Source organism: Lynx rufus, unplaced genomic scaffold (genome assembly GCF_022079265.1).
Source record: "Lynx rufus isolate CCGP_SWC_20201006 ecotype Redwood Valley unplaced genomic scaffold, mLynRuf1.p SCAF_17, whole genome shotgun sequence".
Classification (NCBI taxonomy): Eukaryota; Metazoa; Chordata; class Mammalia; order Carnivora; family Felidae; genus Lynx; species Lynx rufus.
Window position 1 is genome coordinate 6,873,119 of NW_025814831.1, and position 22,428 is coordinate 6,895,546.

General features: G+C 53.1%; 1 protein-coding gene across 4 annotated transcripts in view; it reads left to right on the forward strand.

Annotated features, from left to right (window-relative positions):
• Positions 1-20,588, forward strand: part of BCL11B (BCL11 transcription factor B) — a 95,089-nt gene extending 74,501 nt beyond the window's left edge. For all 4 annotated transcript variants that reach the window (XM_047080126.1, XM_047080128.1, XM_047080127.1 and 1 more), the window contains one exon: positions 15,696-20,588. In XM_047080126.1, the coding sequence (XP_046936082.1) occupies positions 15,696-17,746 (2,051 nt within the window). In that variant the 3' untranslated portion in view covers positions 17,747-20,588. The remainder of the gene's footprint in view (positions 1-15,695) is intronic.
• Positions 20,589-22,428: the final 1,840 nt, after the last annotated feature.

The window sequence follows — 22,428 nt, forward strand, 5'->3', positions numbered from 1 at the left end:
GCCTCATCCATGGTCGTCAGCTAATAACTACTGAGCCTGGACCAGAAACCCATAGTACACATGGGGCAGCACTCCTGGGGGGCCAGCCTTACACCCAGGCCCCTGGCTCTGCCCCGCACTGTAGAACAGGGATCCAGAAGTCCCAGCTCCTTGGCAGGCCTGGCCCACCAGACCTGGGTGTGTTTTCTGAACCAGTGCAGGCCGTGCACTGACAGCTTCCTCTGCCACTGGGGACACTCTGGGACTGGAAATGTTTGTCTTCCAGAGGGGGAGGAAGTGGGGACAGGCACCCCGTGTGGCAGCCCTACCCCCAGCCCTCAGTTTCCTGATTTTGCTTCTTTCCCTGTCATGTTTCGGAGATTTATGGTGGAGACCAGATGCTTCGTGTGCAGGGACATACACGTTTGTCACAGAGTTCCCATTCCTTTGGGAACCTGTTGAATTTGCAATTTGCTCTGGGGCCGTATTGATTGGCAGAAACCATCAAAACCCGCGGTGCCCTCGTTCATGTTGACAAGCGTGGGGTCCGAGAAAATGGCTGGATCTCGTGGCCCTAAGGCCCTGGTTTGAGGCGGCTGTAGGAAAGGGGGGGGAAATAAAATCCCTCGGTTTTCAGCTTGCTTCTTGAGCGGGAGGTTAAAAAGCCCATTTTCGACGTGGGGTTTTTAAAGACCGATCCCTTCTGAGATTTGGCCCAAATGATTTGAAACAAAATGATCATAGGGTTGATTAAAAAGTGTGCCATCAATCTGTCTTTGTGGTCTGGACTGAAGCCCCTTGTTCACAGTGGAGTTTGTAAATGTTGTGTGTTTGACCATTGTTTCTTCACTCAGTTATGTTTCTTATCCTAGATTTGGGTGTACACACTTATTTCTTAGAAGGGAAGCTTTCTTTTTTTTTTTTTTTTTTTTTTTTTTTTTTTTTTTTTTTTTTGCAGAAGGGAGTGGTGAAGTGGATGGGGGAGTTCACCCCTCTGCAGGCAGAAGCTGAGTTCTCTAGCATGTTCTGCCCAGCCGATGGTTATTATTCCCCCAGAAAATAATGTCCTTTTTTTTTTTTCTTTTCCAACTTGCTTTTAACATTCTGCCCTTGGCATCTGTTCTAGGCATTGTGGACGAACCGTAGACTGTGTTCTGACAATGGGTTAAAGCAAGCACTTATTGAAAAGCATTCTCTACTTAATTACATTTCCTTCTTCTGGAAGCTATTTTAATTTTTTTTTTTTTATAATCACATGTTAATTGTGTATTAGCGGGGCCTTTCTGATTAGTTGAAAACATAATGAAACCTTTGTAAACAACACAGAGAGAAAGAAAGGAGGAACGTGTGAAGCACAGGCAGTGCTGAGAGGCCAGAATGAGTACATTTCTTGATTCCGGGGAGGGGTGGAAATTGTACCTGGATGTCCCTTTTTTGAGTGATGACCCCCGCTGCCCCAACCCCCCCGGTTGGGGGAGGGGTGCGGGATCATGGCTACCGATCAGTGAAGGGAGGAGGGGTAGCTTCCTGAGGGGTCCTGCTCTTCCTGCCTCTGAGCTCTGTCCTGCTGCCATTCATTCATTCCCTTACTCATTCATTTCCTTTGCTCATTCATTCATTCACTCATTCACATTCTTAGCAGTAGCTTCCTCTGCTGAGCACCGATCAGGTGCAAGGTTCTTTACACGCACGCTGTAGACCCGCGTACAGGGGTTCATGCCACTTGGGGAGAGGGGAACTTAGCTCACACTTGAGTTCACTCATTCACGTTCAGCCGAGCCTAGAAGCCGGAGAACCGGATCTGTCAGGCCCAGGGACCCACATCCCCCAGTGCGGTTCTGAAGTCCTCGTGCCCCTTCCTGCACAAACTTCAGCAGGCTCGGAGACAACCTGGTACCTGTCTAGAGGGCAGATGGGTAGGAGGAGCCAGCTGGGCTGGGCCTCTGCCCGTGTGTGTGTGTGTGTGTGTGTGTGTGTGTGTGTGGTGGGGAGCAGGGGGCGCACGGAAAGGAAACGTGCACCCGTCCCCAGAATGTGGCAGCATTGTTTCGTTTTCCACCTTTTGACATCTTTATTGAAAGCCCCAGCCCCCGTTCACGGCCCCTATTGTGGCGGGAGGGGCCCCGAAAGCCCTGCTCTGTTCCCCATTTGGAGGGCTGGGCTTACAGGGGTTTTGCAGTTCCCAGGCTGTTATTAGGGAAGCGTGGCCGGGGCGTTTGAAATGCAAGCGCTACTGTGAGCGAGCGCCAGGTTCACCGTGCGCGCTCCAAGGAAACGCGGCCAAGGCAGTGTTGTGAACAGCCGCCAAGCAAAACACACGCATGCCGTCCAGTGGAGCCAGCTCACTTCTGCAAACAGAGGAAAAATTGACTTTCTGATTTGGAGTGTTTCTGCAACTAAGAAGAACCACTCCAGTGATTGTTCTAAAAATATTCTGGAGGCAGCACGTTCTCGAAGGCCTCGGGATTCTGAGCGGTCCTTAATTGTACTTTTTATGTAATCTCTTTGGATCGTGGTTTTTAAAAAAAGGAATTTGCTTAAGCCCGTGCGGTCATCTTCCTGCCCCCCCCCAACCCAGCCGCTCATGTCCCCCCCCGCCCCCTCCCAAGTATTGCTGCAGCGTGAAAGAGTGCCATACACAGCAGAAATTGTATTTTTATCTCTTTGACTTCAGGAAGTATATTTGGGTTTTCATCTCCTGCAGCCGCTGTCGCAGGGCTCACATCTGAGCAGCCGAATCTAGGGCAGCCCCTCACGTCCCTGCTCTGGTGGCCGAACCCAGTTCTGGAGGGAGGCGTCCCCCAGGCGAAAGGGCTTCTCGAGGAGGGCTGGGGCGAGGGGGTGCCGGCACCTTTGATGCCCCTGCTCCCTCTGCCCGTTCAGCCTGGCGTCCCCCTTCACTAGGCGCAGAGCTCCCTGGGAGCCCCGGACCCGCCGTTCCCGGCGACTGTGGGATTCAGATGATTTCTGCAATAATGAAGCTGACTGGGTTGCCACCAGCTCCTTTACTGCCAAAAAAGTAAACGATGTCGGCCCCTCCTCCTTCTCTCTGATTCTCTGTTTTCTCTCCACCCTCTCTCCCCACCCCTCCTCGCTCTCTGCCTTTACCCCGACTCCCCACTTCTCCCTGGCAGTCTGTTTTGCAAGTTCAGCCCACAGCACCTACAAGGCTGGAGGATTTCTTGTCGTTGGGTGTTGAACAGCATCCCTGCCTTGACCCAGTGCCAGTGACACCCTCACCTCCCCCAGTCGTGGCAATCAGAAATGTCTCAAGACATCGCCAGTCCTCACTGGAGGGGTTTTTGTTTTTTGTTTTTTGTTTTTTGTTGTCCCAAACTCTCAAGCAGAAAAAGGCCTGGAGATTATTAGGACCTATTTTTAGGTTTACAAATAAGCAATAATAGGGTGGGAGCAGAGGCCTTGGAAATGGAGAATGAGTCCCCACTTGAATTTCACCCCCCAGAGTGAGTTTTTAAAAAAAGAAGTCGCAGGATGCTCCGGTTTGAGGGATGGCCCCGGTGTGGCCGATGAGGGGCGGTGAGCTGTCCCTTCACAGCTGTGTTTGCAGGAGTTAGAATGACCAGTCTGTGCCTTCACGTAATCAAGCTGTTTTCTCTAAAACGTCTCCTGTGCTGAGCTTATCAGACAGCTTTGCTAGTGTTAGGTAACTGATCACCTTATTAGTGAAGCGACAATCGAGAGGAACTTGCCAGTGGTTTTGGCATCATATGCCAGGACTTGCTCCGTACGATTGCCCTCCCTCCCTTCTTCTTTCCTTCTCTGCCTCCTTTCCTCCCTCTCTCTCTTCACTTCCCCCCTTCCCTTAGAGATTTTTACCCCCGTGGTAGGAATCAGACGTCGCCTGCTCACTGGCAAGCACCTCATTTTGACGACACAGGCCGTTCCCCGTTTGCAGGAATCCCGTTCTGTGGCCTTAAACGCTGACTCATTACTGGGGCAGCCAGGAGGGGTCAGGTGCCAGGTCATTTCGCCCATCGGCAGACTCCTCTTCGAGGGATCTGGAAGTGGGTGGTCAGCGGGTCTCGTGCCGGCCTTCCTTGGGGCGTGCGTGGCCAAGGATGCGTGTGACCGCAAGAGAGCGATTTCCTGGGCTCAGCCAAAACCCATGCTTCCGCCGGCTTCTCTCCGCCAGCTGGCCACCAGAGCCAGCCTGGAGGTGCGAGAGCCATTTGGAATCACGGGACTCCACCTCCCCTGAGGCCTGGGCTTCTCGGCTTCGGGTTCTCCAGTGCAGCCCGGACGGCACCACCCTGGGGGCCTCCTGGCCCCAGATTGTGCAGTCGGTTTGGGCTGCTGGTCCCCTGCGCGCCCCCCTCACTTGCTCCGCCCACCCCCTGTGTCACTAGCACGGCCCCCTGCCCCTTGGCATTGCTGCTGCTTTCATGTGCCCTTTTGGGGGGGGCAGTGCTACGAGAACCAGCTGGCACCTGCTGGGTGTGCCACCGGCAGGAGCCACATCTCGCCCAGCCCCCGAGCCGTGGCTGGCTCTGGCCATCGGGCCTGCCCAGCCACCACGCTGAGGCAGCCGGTGTTTCCAGAGGGGCCATGTTGTAAGCGTGCCCGTCATTCTCTCCCCTTCGCAGGTGTGCGTGCGCGCCTGTGTGAGAACCCGTGTGTCTGGGAGGTGGAAGGGTTAGGTCTGTCTTCTCCGTAACCTCTGAGGCACTTGCTACATCTCTGAACCCTCTGATTTTCTTGGCGGCACCGGGCAGCTTGGCTGCGCGCGGAGCGCCCCGCACTGTGGACGCGGTGCGGCGCCTGGCGAGGATGACCATCTCCCCGGCTGCCGGCGGGGCTGGAGGAAGCTGGCACCGTGGCGGAGGCGAAGCTCTGCAGAAGTGCCGCGGGTTTTTCATATGGAAATGTGAAATAATGGGGTGATTAAATAGAGCTGTATATTAAAGTACATCTGACATTAGAATTACCATAATGTGCTGTAGCCTTAGGCTGAGTACTTTATTTGCCATCTGCGTCGGCCCAAAATCCCCCGGGGAAGCGCTAAAATATTCTGAATAAACTCAGCCCGAGTTCTTATTGAGAGTAAAATACCATTTGTGGCACGTCGTATTGATTCGTCTTAATTGTGGTGCAGAAAAGAACATTCACTCGCTGATGACTTTTGTGCTCGGTGACAAGCTGGCTGGAGTAACTCAAACACTGCAGTTGGTTAACCTGGACGGGGCCAGGCGGGCACCTCGGCCCCAGCCAGGGTGCGGCGGTGCCCCTCCCCCCCCAGGGGACGCGCCACAGCTGGGGCTCCCCGCCAGCCCCACCGCGCTGTTCTCCAGGGAGGGTGCCCGGGAGATGGGTGCCCCATTCGGGGGGCAGGGGAGGTTCCCGCGCTGCCTGCGGGCCCCTCGCTGTGCCTGGCCTTGCCCCTGCACCCGGGGGAAGCGCTGACCGGCTGCGGAAGGACGATGTGTGGCCCGTTGTCCTCAAGGGGCCATGGCTTCCGTCTCAGCCTGTGGTCGGAGAGGCGTACTGTGCCTATTGAAGAAAACAAAACTAAAGAGAAGGAGAAGGGGAGGAACCCACCCACCCAGGCAAACCCAAGCGTGGCCGGTTGCCGGTTAGTGGCGGTGGGACCGGGTAACCGTCCCTGCAGCCCTTTGGAAGGGGTGGGGGGAGGGAGGGCGGCACAGTAAAGACAGATGACTGGTTGGTGGGAAAATACTTGGTGATCCAGACAGCGCTCCCCCATTCGCGCGGTCCAGTTTTTATCCTATAATTGCCTATCATTATACACAATTTAAATATTCAAACATTCTCCACAAACCTTGGGCTAGCGTGTTTTTATTACAAATTCAGAACAAGGGAATAACCTTTAACTTCAGAGACAAATGAGACAAATTTACAAGTGCATGTCTGCTGTTTTCTTGTGTTTTATCAATCCCCGTGGACCGGAACACTTTTGCTATAACGCCACTCTGAACAATATACATATATTACTACTTGTTTGTAGTGTGTCGGTAATGAGTCCCCTCTGCATTCGCTAACCTATATAACTCGGCGTCGAGGCTCTCCATAACGTCAATTATCTCCTCGGAGCTAAACGTACACTCCATTAAAACGAGATTTACTGCCCCTGCAATACTTCTTGGGGTGGAATGCGGAGATTTTTGTGGATTTAAGGAAAGGAAGGAAGCCTTATTCCTGCCTGGTGAAGGAAGTCATGAATAATGGAGAAGAGAGACTTCCTGTGTCAGCCAGAACGCGTGCGTGAGGCACCACGAGGTGCGCCCACGTCTGCTCACAACGGCTCTCAACACACACCCGCGGCGCGTGCCTTGATTTTTTTTTTTTCTTACCTGTTCGTTTCTTAATTCACTCTTTATTTTTCCATTAAATGATAAGGAGGATTTGCACCATGCTTCCTCTTCACATCCTCTGCTAAGTTCCTGTCCCCAGAGTGCCGGAATCCTTTCAGAAAACCTCATATTTGGGGGAGGGGGGGTTGGGAGGGGGGGCCAAACCACCAAAATACGTTTATCTGTCGGCCCGCCACATCCCACTGTTGTAGGTCCTTTTCAGAGAAGTCTGCAGAAAGATTTCAAGGGAATCTGACGACGCGTTCGTCTATTTTGGGGAAGACATACTATTTCCAGCTGATTTGAGCGCCTTATGCAAAGGGGGGGGGGAGTTCTATAAAGATGATCTTGAGGAATGTGCCATAGTTTTTTGAGGGTGCTGTAAGTGAGTTGCCACGTCTCAGATCACTCTGTGTGTCCTGCCTCTGGCTCCTCCATCTGACTAGCACACAGTGCTGTTCTCACCCTTCCCCGAGATGCCCCCGCGGTCAGCAGTATTGCTTTGTTTCAGGGCTTGGGTGGCTGTTTCCTGAGCCTGAAATGCACACCTGGTCTGACCACAGAATTGAGCAGTTGAAATCGAGACTGGGGGGGGGGGGCGGAACCTGGGGTGCATGGTGTCAGCAGCTGTAGTTGAGTTCTGATACTTTGTTCCACTGAGAACCTGGCCCGCCCTGTTCCTGAGGCTGGCTCACGGGTCTACGGGGTTCAGATGGGAGTCTTGCTGGAATGATAGAACTCCTGCTGGAGAGAGTGATTTAGAAGCCACCTTGTCGGGCCAGCGGTCCTCACAGATTGGATTTTAAATTTCCTCCTTGCATTTCCCAGGCCCCCCTGGCTTCCTTTCTTTATATCTTACGGTTTCATAGTTGGGGAAGGGTGGATCTGGTCTCAGAAAGAGCCATCTAAGGGGTTCTCCTGTGTCCTTTGGCTGTACTGTCATTTTGTAGTATGGAACAGTTTCTGACTCGAGTAGGCCTTGAGTGTGGGTTTAGAAATCTTCATATTAAAAAAAAAATATATATATATCAAAGCTTTCACCGTGATGGAATTTCTAGCAATGGAATTTGTTCTGTAGCCAGCTCAGTTTCTTTGTGGGTTTTCAGAGCCTCCTCAGATTGATGCAAAACCACATTTTCAGTCCCATATCCTTTTCCTCGCCTCTGTGAGTCTGGGGTCCCATGACCCTTTGTGCATGCCGTTTCCTCTGCCTGGCACCCCCTTTCTCTCCTTTCTCTGCAAGATAGACTCATTTTTCCATCAGAATTCAGCTCTAGGACCTCCCCTTCTGAGAGGTCTTCCCTGATCCTCCCACACTGCCAATCTCTCCCTCCTCTGGGTCCCGTGCCACATGTCACACTGTAGACCTCGTGGCCTGAAGCCTTACTAGAAACGTGTGGAATTATTAGCTCTTGAACTCAACTGTGGGCTCCATGTGGGCAGATGTGCATTTCTGTGTCCCTTCACTCAGCACGGGGCCTGGCACGCGGCAGATGGGTCCTGCATTTGTAGAGCAAAGGGAGGAGGGGGGAGGGGCATACGGCTAAATGATATTGAAGACATCCTTTCATCCCCAGCCCCCTACCTGTGGCTCCCTGGAAGGGAGGGGTCACGGCCGGTCCCCCTGAATAGTGCCTGCCAGGTTGGCATCTGGTGCATGATGGCCGAATGGAGAATGAATGAATGAATGAATAAGAAGGGCATGTCTCTAGAGCATTTGGGGCACAGTTAGATTTCCTTGGGTTCACTAACTTCCCAGGTGTGCCTCTTTTGCTGGAAGCAAGATTCAGTGGTGTTTTTGTGCACGACCAGCTGTCTAGAGGAACGATAGAGGCTGTGGGGGAGGCTGGAGGCCCAGTCGCCCAGCCCCGAGTTAACTCCGGGCATATGAAGCGCACAGCTTACCTGGGCCGCAAGGACGCTGGCAGGGTCGGCGGACTGTCCCCCAGCACTGCGAGGCTGCGTGAAGTTTTCCCACCCGTGTAAGGTCTCCGTTCTCAGCCAGGGTACGCGTGCTGTCTTCTGCGTGAAGCCCGCAGCTTGCTGGAGTTCACCAGCGGGTAGAGTGGTTTGCGTGCCTGCTCCGGGTCCCTCCCCGGGGCCGGTGATAGTGGCCTTTGTGGTTCCATGGACGGGGCAGCCAGGTGCGTGTCTGGACACAGCACAGGCCCTGGGCTCAGACCCTGTGTGAATCTGGGGTCTGTGAACCGTAAGCCGTGCGAACTCACCTGTGATGAGACTTAGTTTCTTTTTTACACCAACTCTGGATTAAAACCCACTTTCCAAAGTTGCCGTGAGCATCTGCCTAAGAGCACAAGTCCAACACTGGCACGTGCAGATCGCGGGCAAGTTGAACACTCCAAGGTCAAGGACAGATTATGATAGTACGAGTGATCAGTTTCAGGTAGTATTCCCTGGATGCTATGGGAACATACTGGCGGCAGGGGGGTGGGGTGGGGGTGTGCTGGCTCTCACAAGACGTTTTGCAGGTAGAGTAGCAAAGGCAAGTATTCTGGGCACAGGGAAGGGCGGGTGCAAGCTGGCGTGCAAACATGAGGACTAAATGGGGCCTTGCAGACGAGAGCCCCACAGCGCAGGCTCTGAACCCAAATGCAGCCGAGCCCAAATATTCTCCCCTCTTCCGGCACCACGGCTGCCTACGGAGCAGTGCTCGTACCTTTCATCAAATGACTGAGAGGGGGCATCAGGTGTTCCGTGAGCTCTGGCCGCCTGGGGAGAGCCCCTGGTGGATAAAGGGTGCCCGGCTCCTGTCTGTGCAGTGAATGAATGAAGAGCCCGGGTGGCCTTTGCCCTCAGCAGGACACCCACTGCTGCCTACTGAATTCAGCCCCGTCTCACCGGGCTCCCCACTTACCGGGCTTCTGTGGCCCGGGGTCCACAGATCCCAGACAGTGGCACGCTTTACGTGGTGATGAGGGTCGAGAGGATTCCGAGGCCTGGAGGGAGAGCGCAGGGATGGAGCGGCCGTGTCTCTGCCACAGGCACTGGCGGAGGGCGTGGGCTCCGCTAACCGAGCCAGCCAAGGCTGGCTAAGCACCCGGGAGATCGTACAGGATGGTGTATGGCTTTTATCACCGCCACCAGGACCAAGAAAGTGCATCTGTTCCCCAATCAGCGTGACTTCACAGAGTTACCGCAGTGCCAGCCCAAAGCAGCACATCTCCACTTTTGAGTTAGCACACGGGCTGGGATGAAAGGTCAGGTAACCAAGGCATAGCCTCCCCATTACCATGTCCAAGTGCCTGGGCCGGGGCCGAGGTCTGTACATTCTCTCCCTTGACCAGGCTTTTATCAGTCAGCACGTAGCTCAAGAGCACGCCGCGGGGCTGACCGCCTTCTCTCTTCCAGCCCTCCGTGTCCTCATCTGTGACACGGTGCCTGGGACACCATGTCCTTAGTTGGGGGTTGTCTGGAGCCTCGGCTGAGGTCCCGTTCTAGTCAGCTGCGGCAGGCTCATGTAAGGATTTAATGACGGTTAAGTTACTGCTGTCATTATGCCCGTAGCTGTACCTTCCTGCTCCAAGAGGCTGAGGTTTGACAGACCATGTTCAGAACGAGCAGGGGTGGTTGTAGATTTTGTAGATGGCCATGCTCAGAAATAATACAGACGGCAAAACCCACGAAAACCGCTGGGGTGGCCAGCTGACATTTTCTCTCTGGGATCACGAAAGGGGAGACCGACTGTATTTAAACTAAGAAGGGGTCTGCACATTGGAGGGATAATAGTGATGATAATTATTATCATTTTGGAACTGTGGGGACGGTATTGTTAGCAGTCACAGACACTGGAGGAGGACTGGGTGATTGGCTGGTGACCCAAGTGCACCCTGATGTCCAGAGACGGGAAGGGCCTGCTGTAGGGGGACCCTGAGATCCAGCATCCTGCCCCTGCATCCAGGTCCTGGGTCCTGTTGCCCCCCCCCCCAGCCCCCCGCCATGGGCTTATTTGCTTTGTGAAACGTCTCCCTCCAGGGGCAAGGCCTGCGGTGGCCCCGAGTGGGTTCCATAAGATGATCGGTACCCTTCCCTGAAGGGACACGCAGCGTGGCAGGTGAACCTCTTTTTTGGGCATTTTCATTGTAAAACAGGCCCTGACAAGCGTACAAAGAACCATCCATCCCTCGGTGGCACTGCGTGCTGGAGAGATGGCCGGGACCGAGCCTGGGGTCTGAAACCCTGAGGACGGGCACGGCCCTCTCCCTGCTGGCTGTGGGACTCTCCCTGTTTCTCAGAGCTTCTGTTTCCTCACGTGCCGGCAGGATACAGCCCTTGCCTGGCCTTCCTCGGAGGTCATGTGAGTAACGATGAAATGCGCTAATGCACGCAAAAATGCCAAACCAGCTGTAAAGCACTTTGCAAACTGTGGAGGGCTGTGTGAAGCCAAGACCCAGGTCTGACCTCTGCAGCCGGGTGCCCGGATTCTAATTTTGCTGCCGGCTTTGGAGAACATGGCCCTGCTCGAGCTGGGAGTTCAGGTACCCTTGCTGTCCCCCTCTGAGCAGCAGTGACCCACTGTGTCTTCCACAGGTCCGAGTGCCCTTCCAGGTGGTATCAGCTGGCCTTTAGAGGGACCTGTTAAACTAGCACGCTCAGTTATGGCCTTTTCGTTGACTAATCAATTAAAGGTGTGGTTTTTAAAAAAAATTTTTTTTTATGTTTATTGTTTTTTTTGAGAGACGGAGTGAGACAAAGTGAGAGTGGGGGAGGGACAGATACAGAGGGAGACAACAGAATCTGAAGCAGGCTCCAGGCTCTGACCTGTCAGCACAGAGCCCGACCTGGGGCTCGAACCCACAGGCCGTGAGATCATGACCTGAGCAGAAGTCGGATGCTCAACCGACTGAGCCACCCCGGCGCCCCAAGGTGTGTTTTTTTATTGAACATCCCCGATACCTTTATTGGTGTTATTAGAATAACCGGCATACCAAGGAGGAACAATTATTTAAATGCTCATTAAAAACAAAACAAAACAAAACCCCTCCTGGCAGAGGGAGACTCTCATTTCATCTGCAAGAGTCCAGTTGCCTGTTGGTTCCCAAGAGGCACAATGAAAAATGATGTTTCCTCGACGTTTGCAAGTTCTCACTTCCTCGGAACCTCTAATGCATTAGGCAGGCCGCGTTACAATTCCTCCCAGGTTTCATTACTGCCAGACTTACACAGAAAGGCATCGTTGAAACGTGGATGCGCCTGCCAGGTACGAGGATGAACACTAAACACCAAAACCTACAAACTTCTGCACAGTGGTGCACGATTTACGGGCGTGTGTCCACATACAGGGTCTCATTGGATACCTCCAGCCCTCTTTGGAGGCAGGCGTTATTATTCCCATTCTACTGATGAGGAAACCGAGGCTCAAGGAGGTTGTGATTTGATCGACTTCACTGAGCTGGAAATGTCAAGGCAGAGGTGTGAACCCATGCCGCCGTCCAGGCTCGTGGGAAGGGAGGGTTTCGAACTTGAGAAAAACATAAGGACTGCCTTTAGAGCCGTTAAAGCGAAGCAGCTCCAGTCTGGGTTTCTGCCAACTGAGGAGTAAAAATGTCTGAGGAAGGAAGCAAGCAAGCAAGGACAGACACGGGCCCTGGCTTCTGAGTTGCCAAGCCTGATTTAGTGATGCAAGTACAGCTGACATTTCTAGGTCTCTAGGCCGGGTCTGACGTCAGTTCAGAATAATCTAGGCATCCACCTGTCACTCGGAACCTCAGCAGCCCCAGCAGCAGCGTGGTGGGAAGTGGATCCTGTCTGGGCTGCTGGCAAAGTCATCACCTCATGGAGCCTCCGGCTCACCTCTGGGCAGGTGGCCCTGAGCTTGAGGAGGGAGGGGATCATCACCTCTGGTCCCGGGGAGGGGAGGGGAGGGGGCCAACCCTCTGGACAAGAGTCTTCCCTTGCGTCTAAAAAAATGAGGTGTCTGTGACTGGTAGGCCGTGAGTGTAAAATATTTAGCGAGTTTTCGAATAGAAAAATGTTCCGAGTGGCTCTTCAAAGACTTCTGACACTGTTCACTCGTGAAAAGTGAGCAGCCCCTAGTGCTCAAGGCTACTTCGAGGCAAGAGAGAACCGTGAACTGGTAATGTGGAAATGAACGTTTTATTAAAAAAAAAAAAAAAAAAAAAGGTTGGGGAGAGTGGAAAGGGACTCGTCTAGGGAGGGCCTCTGAGGGCTGTGAGATTTTTAGAAAAGTCAGAAGCTGTCAGGTCCCGGGAAGGCTGTCCCTGGCAGTCTTGCCTCCGCGAGAAGGGAAGTCTGGGAACCGAACCACAGCGGTTCATTTAGGGGTGCGGGAAAAGAAAGGGCTTCCTCCGGCGTGAGGAGTGGCCCTGGGATCCGATGTGACAGACGCCTAGCTCTTCCCCACCTGATGGTGGTTTACGGACAGGTGACCCCCTCTTTCAGCCGCTCCAGAATTTTAGCCGGCATCTTTTTTTTTTTTTCCCTTTTCTTTCCTTTTCAGAAGTGGAAACATCTGAGCTCTTTAGAACATGTAGCTACATGCTTCCCAGCAGCTGCCATTTTGAGTTACAAAAATGTTTTCATCGGCCATTTCGGCTGAAGAGCAGTCTTTATTCCTGGCCTGCCAGGGAGTTCTGCGTTTTCTTCTGACATCCCCATCCCGCACCGGCGGTGGAACTTTTAGAAAACGTGTGGCCATCAGAACAAGAAACAGGAAGTGCTCTGGAGTTGAAGCCCAAGGAACGAAGATGATGAACAAAGAGATGGGGGGGGGGAGGCGGAAGGAGGTGGCCCCACTTAAAAACATGAAGAACAGCTGTGTGCCATAAATCGATTAATTAGAGTTTCCGAAGCCAAGGTGAAGGGTACAGAAACGCTCTTTAATTTGAAGATCTATGACCTTGTGGGATGTGGCACTTCATTTGCGTTATTAGCTCCCGTGTCAGAAAGGGACATTTTATTTATCTTCTTGTTATTTATTACGTATTTATTCTGCCTTGCTCTAGAAAAGGATTTGAGCGGGACTCTAAATATTATGGCTTCTGGCCAGCTCTCTTGTGAGGCAGTGTGAGGCGAAGGGTTCTGTTCTCCCAAGTACATTAACTAATAAGCTAGGACGGGAGATGGCGTCTTCTTTGCCAGCTGAGGGACGTGTGCCGGAAGGGAAGGCCCAGGGCCCGTCCTGCTGAACGGCATCCCGGGAGAAACATGGCGGCCCAGGGCCTTGGGAGGCCCCCTGCCATTTTCCAGGTGGGCAAAAGTCTCCTCAGGGACTCCCAACACGGGGAACTGAATTACCCAGACGTACTGGGCACACCGGAGGAAGAGAATTGCCTCAGCAGATCTACTTGAGCTGGTTTTAAAAGCGAAGTGAAGTTGAAGCTCAGAATTCTTTTTTTTCTTCTCCGTCCTTCCCCCTGCCCGCTGGTGTCCTTGCCACCACACGTGTATATACAGACTAGGAGACGAGAGTGGACTGATGATTCTTGGAGGACACCAAACCTGGAACGCACGTCTTGGTTGCCGGTGGGGGGTGATCTGGCCCAGTTGGTTGTGTGGTCTGGGAGGATCTCCACCCGGCGCCATGGGATGTGCGCACGCTGCCCCCCGAAGCTGTCCGGCCTACCCTGCATAGGACTCAGGCCGTTGGGTCTTTGAGTCGCTTGGTTTTTACAGCTAAGCATGAAGTCCTCCGGAAACATAATTCGAACAAGTCAAAATAAAAACAAATCTCTGCATGGGATTTCAGAAGTCCTCAAGTCTTTGGGGGAAAGGTCGAGACGGAGGGGTCTTCTCCACTCTGCACTGCGCTGTGTTCTCACGTCATCTTCCTGACTTGGGGCATGGAAATTCATCTGCACCTTTGGCTTCTCCGGGGAGTCTGCGGCTACCATGCCTTCTCAGCGTTAAGACCTTCCAGCTACAGGAAAGCTCTTAAAAGGGGTTTTTCGAGATCGCGGCTGTGATGTCTTGTTCTCTTTTCCCTCCCGGCCAGCGAGCGAATCTCGGGTAGAAAGCAGGGCCCGCCTGCACCTGCGCCTTTATAGGAAGCCCGAGCAGAGGTTCAGACGGAAAAGGCAGAGTTTGGCCCTCAGGGTGAGGAGGGAGGCCACGAGACAGGTTCTGGCTGAAACATTCAGCCTCCATTTTGTGACGGCCCCGATGATGGACAAAGACAGTAACGTTTTTGGCTCAGTGCCCACAAGTGTCCACTACGATTTGCTTCCGACGCCACGGGAGCCAGTATGTAACAAATCCACACTTGCCACCATTCATCCTGACCACCCCGTCAGATTTGACATTCCCCCGTGCGGTTAGCATTCTGGCAAAGGACTTCATGGAGGCCAGTGGCCCCCTATCCAGCCCCCTCCCAGCGGCTGGTGGAGGCCGGCTTCCGTGGTTAGGGCCATGGGAGGAATGGGGGGGGCCTCCGTGTGTGAGGCCATAGGAGGAATGGGGGGGCAGCTGCCACACAGCAGCGATCTTCTTATGCTGAATTCCTTCTGTTCCTTCGTATCCACGTTTGAAGTTGATGGTGCTTTCTGCACGCAGTGTGGTGTGTGAAACCCTAGAAGGTCCTACAGCAAAAATCCCAAACGATGCAGAGGGATCAGCCATGTCACTTCGAAACAACGTCCGCCAGGCAGTTGAGTGTGACTTGTGTGTTTTAGAACCTCCTTGGATCAAGTGTTGACTAACCAGTGGCTCTAAAGGGGGGGGGGGGCATTGAGCTGCGGTTTTGCCCCCACCAGGGGACACTCGGTAACGCCTGGAGAGTTCTGTGATCCTCATAACTGGGGGAGGGAGTGTGACTGGCTTGTAGGGGGTGGGGGCCAGGGATGCTGCTGAACATTCTACAAGGCACAGGACCCCCCTCCCCCCAACACAGTCATCGAGATCCAAATGTCACCAGTGGCCTTGGTGGATAAAACCCTGGTCCCTCACGGTTGTGGTGTCCCTGCTGTTTTCTCGTTGACATCGGTCATTCTCACCAACGCGGCCTCATTTGGCTTCTGAGGCAACGGGGATAAGAGCGCCTCTTCTTTAGGGAAAGCAAGCAGAAGCCTAGGAATTTGGGGTTGCTTGCTGAGGTCGTGTGGCCGATCTGGGCTCCGCGGGGGCAACCTGCCCACAGAGCCAGCTTGCCTCAGCCTTCCAGCCCCGTGGAGCCTTGGCCGGAGCGTCCAACACGTCGCCGGCCTCGGCCTGCTCCGAAGGGGCCCCGACGCCGCCCTCCAGAGCCGCGCGGATCCGGGACTCGCTTCGCGCCCCTCCCCCCACTGCCCCACCCCCCCCCCCCCCCGCCCCCCTACATCCCCACCGCGCGCCTTCAGGTCCGTGGCCCCGCGGCGCGCGCGCCCCGTCCGCTTCTCACGCTCTCTCTGCCTTTCTGTCCGTGTGTCTCCCCAGGTAAAGATGAGCCTTCCAGCTACATTTGCACAACATGCAAGCAGCCCTTCAACAGCGCGTGGTTCCTGCTGCAGCACGCGCAGAACACGCACGGCTTCCGCATCTACCTGGAGCCCGGGCCGGCCAGCAGCTCGCTCACGCCGCGGCTCACCATCCCGCCGCCGCTCGGGCCCGAGGCCGTGGCCCAGTCCCCGCTCATGAATTTCCTGGGCGACAGCAACCCCTTCAACCTGCTGCGCATGACGGGCCCCATCCTGCGGGAGCACCCGGGCTTCGGCGAGGGCCGCCTGCCCGGCACGCCGCCGCTCTTCAGCCCGCCGCCGCGCCACCACCTGGACCCGCACCGCCTCAGTGCCGAGGAGATGGGGCTCGTCGCCCAGCACCCCAGTGCCTTTGACCGAGTCATGCGCCTCAACCCCATGGCCATCGACTCGCCCGCCATGGACTTCTCGCGGCGGCTCCGCGAGCTGGCGGGCAACAGCTCCACGCCGCCGCCCGTGTCGCCGGGCCGCGGCAACCCTATGCACCGGCTCCTGAACCCCTTCCAGCCCAGCCCCAAGTCCCCGTTCCTGAGCACGCCGCCGCTGCCGCCCATGCCGCCCGGGGGCACGCCGCCGCCGCAGCCGCCGGCCAAGAGCAAGTCGTGCGAGTTCTGCGGCAAGACGTTCAAGTTCCAGAGCAATCTCATCGTGCACCGGCGCAGCCACACGGGCGAGAAGCCCTACAAGTGCCAGCTGTGCGACCACGCGTGCTCGCAGGCGAGCAAGCTCAAGCGCCACATGAAGACGCACATGCACAAGGCCGGCTCGCTGGCCGGCCGCTCCGACGACGGCCTCTCGGCCGCCAGCTCCCCGGAGCCCGGCACCAGCGAGCTGGCCGGCGAGGGCCTCAAGGCGGCCGACGGCGACTTCCGCCACCACGAGAGCGACCCGTCGCTGGGCCACGAGCCCGAGGAGGAGGACGAGGAGGAGGAGGAGGAGGAGGAGGAGCTGCTGCTGGAGAACGAGAGCCGGCCCGAGTCGAGCTTCAGCATGGACTCGGAGCTGAGCCGCAACCGCGAGAACGGCGGCGGCGGGGTGGCCGGGGTGGCGGGCGCGGGCGGCGTGGGCGGCGCGGCCAAGGCGCTGGCCGACGAGAAGGCGCTGGTGCTGGGCAAGGTCATGGAGAACGTGGGGCTGGGCGCGCTGCCGCAGTACGGCGAGCTGCTGGCCGACAAGCCCAAGCGCGGCGCCTTCCTGAAGCGCGCGCCGGGCGGCGGCGACGCGGGCGACGACGACGACGCGGGCGGCTGCGGCGACGCGGGCCCGGGCGGCGCGGTCAACGGGCGCGGCGGCGGCTTCGCGCCGGGCGCCGAGCCCTTCCCGGGCCTGTTCCCGCGCAAGCCGGCGCCGCTGCCCAGCCCCGGGCTCAACAGCGCCGCCAAGCGCATCAAGGTGGAGAAGGACCTGGAGCTGCCGCCCGCCACGCTCATCCCGTCCGAGAACGTGTACTCGCAGTGGCTCGTGGGCTACGCGGCGTCGCGGCACTTCATGAAGGACCCCTTCCTGGGCTTCACGGACGCGCGCCAGTCGCCCTTCGCCACGTCGTCCGAGCACTCGTCCGAGAACGGCAGCCTGCGCTTCTCCACGCCGCCCGGGGACCTGCTGGACGGCGGGCTGTCGGGCCGCAGCGGCACGGCCAGCGGCGGCAGCACGCCGCACCTGGGCGGCCCGGGCCCCGGGCGGCCGAGCTCCAAGGAGGGCCGCCGCAGCGACACGTGCGAGTACTGCGGCAAGGTGTTCAAGAACTGCAGCAACCTGACGGTGCACCGGCGGAGCCACACCGGCGAGCGGCCTTACAAGTGCGAGCTGTGCAACTACGCGTGCGCGCAGAGCAGCAAGCTCACGCGCCACATGAAGACGCACGGGCAGATCGGCAAGGAGGTGTACCGCTGCGACATCTGCCAGATGCCCTTCAGCGTCTACAGCACCCTGGAGAAACACATGAAAAAGTGGCACGGGGAGCACTTGCTGACTAACGACGTCAAAATCGAGCAGGCCGAGAGGAGCTAAGCGCGCGGGGCCCCGGCGCCCCGCACCTGTACAGTGGAACCGTTGCCAACCGCGAGAATGCTGACCTTGACGCTTGCCTCCGCGTCTGCGCCACTTCGGCACCCCCCCCCCCCCGCCCCGGGCCCCCCACCCCCACCCCCGCGCGTCCCCGGGGGCCCCGGGGGAGGCGGCGCTCCAACCTAACCTGTGTCTACGAAGTCCTACGGAAACCCGAGGGTTGATGGAGGCAGTAAAAATTGTGGAGCCTTTTAACTGTGCAATAATTTCTGTATTTATTGGGTTTTGTAATTTTTTTGGCATGTGCAGGTACTTTTTATTATTATTCTTTGTGTTTAAATTCTTTTAAGAGATTTTGTTGGGTATCCATCCCTTCGTTGTTTTTTTTTTTGTTTTTTTTTGTTTTTTGTTTGTTCGTTTGTTTTTTTAAACCCAGTAGTAGCCTGAGCAATGACTCCCGAGCAGTGTAGAAGGGAAGCTTATCTTTTAAATTATAATTTGGGGGGGAGGGCGCTGCTTTTTTGAAATTTAAGCTAAGCATGTGTAATTTCTTGTGAAGAAGCCAACACTTAAATGACTTTTAAAGTTTACTTTTTTTAATTCCTTCTTTGGTCCTGAAATAAAAAGTGGCATGCATTTTTTTTTGTTTTTTGTTTTTGTTTTTTGTTGGTTTTTTGGTTTTTTTTGGGGGGGGGGTGGATGTACAGCGGATAACAATCTTTAAAGTCGTAGCACTTTGCTTCAGAGTTGGAATGGAGATGTAGCACTGATGATGTCCTGAGTAACAGAGGCCTTTTCTGCAACCTTTACATTATACAAGGAAACGTTTTAGTGGTGGGGGCCCCCACCCCGAAAATTCCACACTGCCGGAGAAATGCCAGTTTTTGAGAGCTGCGGGGGGGGGGGGGGATGGCCTGAGAGCATTCTACAGTGGTGTGGCATCAGCAGATACTGTCCTTTTCTTGGGGTGTGGGTGTGCCCTGGGGTGCCGCCTTGGCTCTTTGCTGTAGATTAGGCTACATAAAATGGGCGGAGGGTACCTTTTTTTGGGTAGACGGTGATCTGCAGTGACACAGGAAGAAAGCCACCGTATTCTTTCAGGCTTCTTCTGGCTTGATGGCTTCTCTCTCTCTCTCTCTCTCTCTCTGTCTCTGTCTATCACCCCCACTACAAAAAGTCCCAAGTCCTATGTTGCTACGAGTGATAATTGACCGTGTCTCAAGCAGACAAGTGCCCTGGATGAGGTGAATTGAGAGACGTTAGTATTCTCTCATTTAATGCACACTGATGACATTGTATGGACAGGGGGGAAAATCTTGCAAATTTCTGTTCCCTTTTACTGGAAAAGCAGGGAAAGAGTTCCATCCGAAGGTGCCCAGCGCTACTTTCCAATTTTTTTTTTTTCTATCCCATTAGGTTGGAAGGTACTAAACATTGGACTGTTAAGATTAGACATTGGAATTCTGTTGACCCGCACTTTAAAGCTTTTGTTTGCATTTAAATTAAATGGCTTCTAAACAAGAAATTGCAGCATATTCTTCTCTCTGGCCCAGAGGTGGGTTAAACTGTAAGGGACGGCTGAGATCGAGTGTCAGTGTTGCTAAGCATGGCATTCACAATACTGGCACTATAAAGAACAAAATAAAATAATTTATTGGACAGTTTTTCTACTGCCATTCAATTTGACGTGAGTGCCTTGAAAACTGATCTTCCTATTTGAGTCTCTTGAGACAAATGCAAACCTTTTTTTTTTTTTTTTTTGGAAACGAAAAGACTTTTTAAGAGTAAAACAAGAAAAGTACATTCTTTAGATACAAACAAAGCCACCTTTACCTTTAATTAGATTAAATTTTAAAAATCCTGGCTGAAGATAGAGGACGTGAAAATGCCATAAGGACCCAATCAAATGAAGAAATAAACCCAGCACAACCGTGGACATCCTTAGCTGAATTATCCTCAACCCCTTTTGTTTTTGGGACAACGCTGCTTAGATTTGGCGTGGAGGTGATTTACTGCTGAATTAAAACTCAAGTGACAGAAGTTACACGCTGATATCGTTGAATGAAAAACAAAACAAACAAAAACAATTCAGGAACAATGGCTAATTTTTTTTCTAAAGTTAAATTTAGTGCACTCTGTCTTAAAAATACGTTTACAGTATTGGATACATACAAGGGTAAAAAAAAAATCGTGTGTATGTGTGTTGGAGCGATCATTTTTTTTTTTTCAAAGTTTGCTTAATAGGTTATAAAAAAATGCCACAGTGGCTGCGTGTATATTGTTTTCTTTTGGTGACGGGGTTTTAGTATATATTATATATATTAAAATTTCTTGATTACTGTAAAAGTGGACCAGTATTTGTAATAATTGAGAATGCCTGGGCATTTTACAAAAGAAGAAAAAAAAAAAAACCCTTTTCTTTTCCTTGAAAATGTTGCAGTAAAACTTAAATGGTGGGTCTATAAATTTGTTCTTGTCACAGTAACTGTAAAGTCGGAGTTTTAGTAAATTCTTTTCTGCCTTGGGTGTTGAATTTTTATTTCAAAAAAAAAATGTATAGAAACTTGTATTTGGGGATTAAAAGGGGATTGCTACACCATGTAGAAAAAGTATGTAGAAAAAAAGTGCTTAATATTGTTATTGCTTTGCAGAGAAAAAAAAAATCACATTTCTGACCTTGACCTTATTTTTCTCTTCCCGCCCCCTCTGGAATGGATATATTGGTTGGTTCATATGATGTAGGCACTTGCTGTATTTTTACTGGAGCTTGTAATTTTTTAACTGTAAGCTTGTCCTTTTAAAGGGATTTAATGTACCTTTTTGTTAGTGAATTTGGAAATAAAAAGAAAAAAAAACAAAAACAAACAGGCTGCCATAATATATTTTTTTAATTTGGCAGGATAAAATGTTGCAAAAAAAAATTTGTATGTTAAGTCCTATTGTACAGGAGAAAGAGGTTGTTTGACAACCTTTGAGGAAAAGAAACAAAAGGAAGTCGTTAAATGCTTTGGTTCACAGATCCTTTTAGTTGTATATATTTTTGTCAGAATTGGCCTATACAAAGGACTGTTCGAGCAGGGCTTCTCCCTGAACGCCCCGAACCTTGCATCAAGGCTCCCTGGTGTGGCCACAGCAGACCGGATGGGAAATCCTTTATTCGCGTTGAGTGGGAAAATCGGTTTTCGTAAAGATGTTGGTGACATCTCGCAGGGTCCTCTTGTTCTCTGAGAGGCCATCTGTAAGATGTCAGGGGTCCGAGGAGAGAGCGAGAGCATCTTCCTTCTCTACCGTCCATCGTGGCGGTCACCACCACATCTCCCACCCGTAAGAGCAGAAAGAAATGCAAACCGAGCTTTCTTTAGTCCTTGGGAAAACCTGAAACAGACAAACGGAAGATGTAACAACAAGAGCTGGTGAATCAGCTAGGCACAGGTGACGTGAGCTGCTGTTGAGAGCAGCACACACTGGATTTCAGGAAGGAGTCCCCGTCACAACCAGGGCCTTTCATGCCGCGGAGAGTGTTGGCCTGTTGTCTTTCTTACCTGCTCTGCTGCTTTTCTCGCTGAAACCTACATTCCGTCAGTTTCCGAGTGCCGAGGGCCTGGGATGAATTCGGTGCCTTTCCATATCTCTCTCTCCTTCCTCTGCGTTTCCTCTCCCTCCCTCTCTATCAGCCCGTTGTTTGTCTTCTTCGTCTTTATTTAATTTCTTCTCTTTCTCCTTCCCTGTACCCCCCTTTTTCTTCGTCCTCTTCTTTTTTTTCTTCTTCCTTCCTTTTCTCTTTCTTTCTCTTTCTTTCTCTCCCTTTCTTTCTTTCTTTCTTTTTTTCTTTTTTTTTGTAAAGCCAAGTAGCTTTAAGATGAAATAAAGTGGTGGTTTTTTGGATGAGGGAATAATACATTAAAAAAAAAATACCTATATCAGGAAGCCATTTTTTTATTTCAGGAACTGTAAAAACCATTATTTCAGGTTGTGAAAGTATAACCAAGCATCTTTTTGGGCAATTTCGTTACCAAATGCAGAAATCTTTCTTCTGGGAGCTTTTCCGTTCAGTACGCCCCTCCCTCCTTGCCACCTACCTTTGCAAAGTGAACAGAAATGGGGAGGAGGGGAGAGAAAGCTGAGATGTCAGTTTCCTACCTGCCCGACCCGACCTGAAGACCCAGGGGCTGCCCTTTCCTTCGGATGCCCTGTTAAGGTACTTGAGAGCCTCCAAGGTGGTCCTCCTGTCATTGCGAAAGCTAGCCAGCCCTCACCAGCTTACACAAAGTCACCAGAATGCCAGGACTAAGCCATCCTAAAGCACAAAGATTGTGTCTCTGTCGACCGCAGAGAAAAGCGCATTATGCTTCTCTCTCATGTTTAAGAAGCCAACACTGGAGCAGATGACGCAGTGAGAGGGGCCCCGAGCCTGGGTGACCCAGCCGACCTCAGGCCGGGTTCCATACTGCCACAACTTTGTTCAAAGTTGCCCCAAATTGGAACCTGCCACTTGCCATTAGAGGGTCTTTTACGGGGAGAGGGGGAGGCTGAACTACTCTAAAGCAAAATGTCAGAAAGTAAGGAAGCCAGCCTTTCATCCCGGTCCGAAGCGACGTAGCGAAGGTTCGGTTGCACACAGGCAAACCCGTGATTTTGGTGCTCTTTGTATCTCAAACCCTGCAAAGCAAAGTTCCATTGATTTA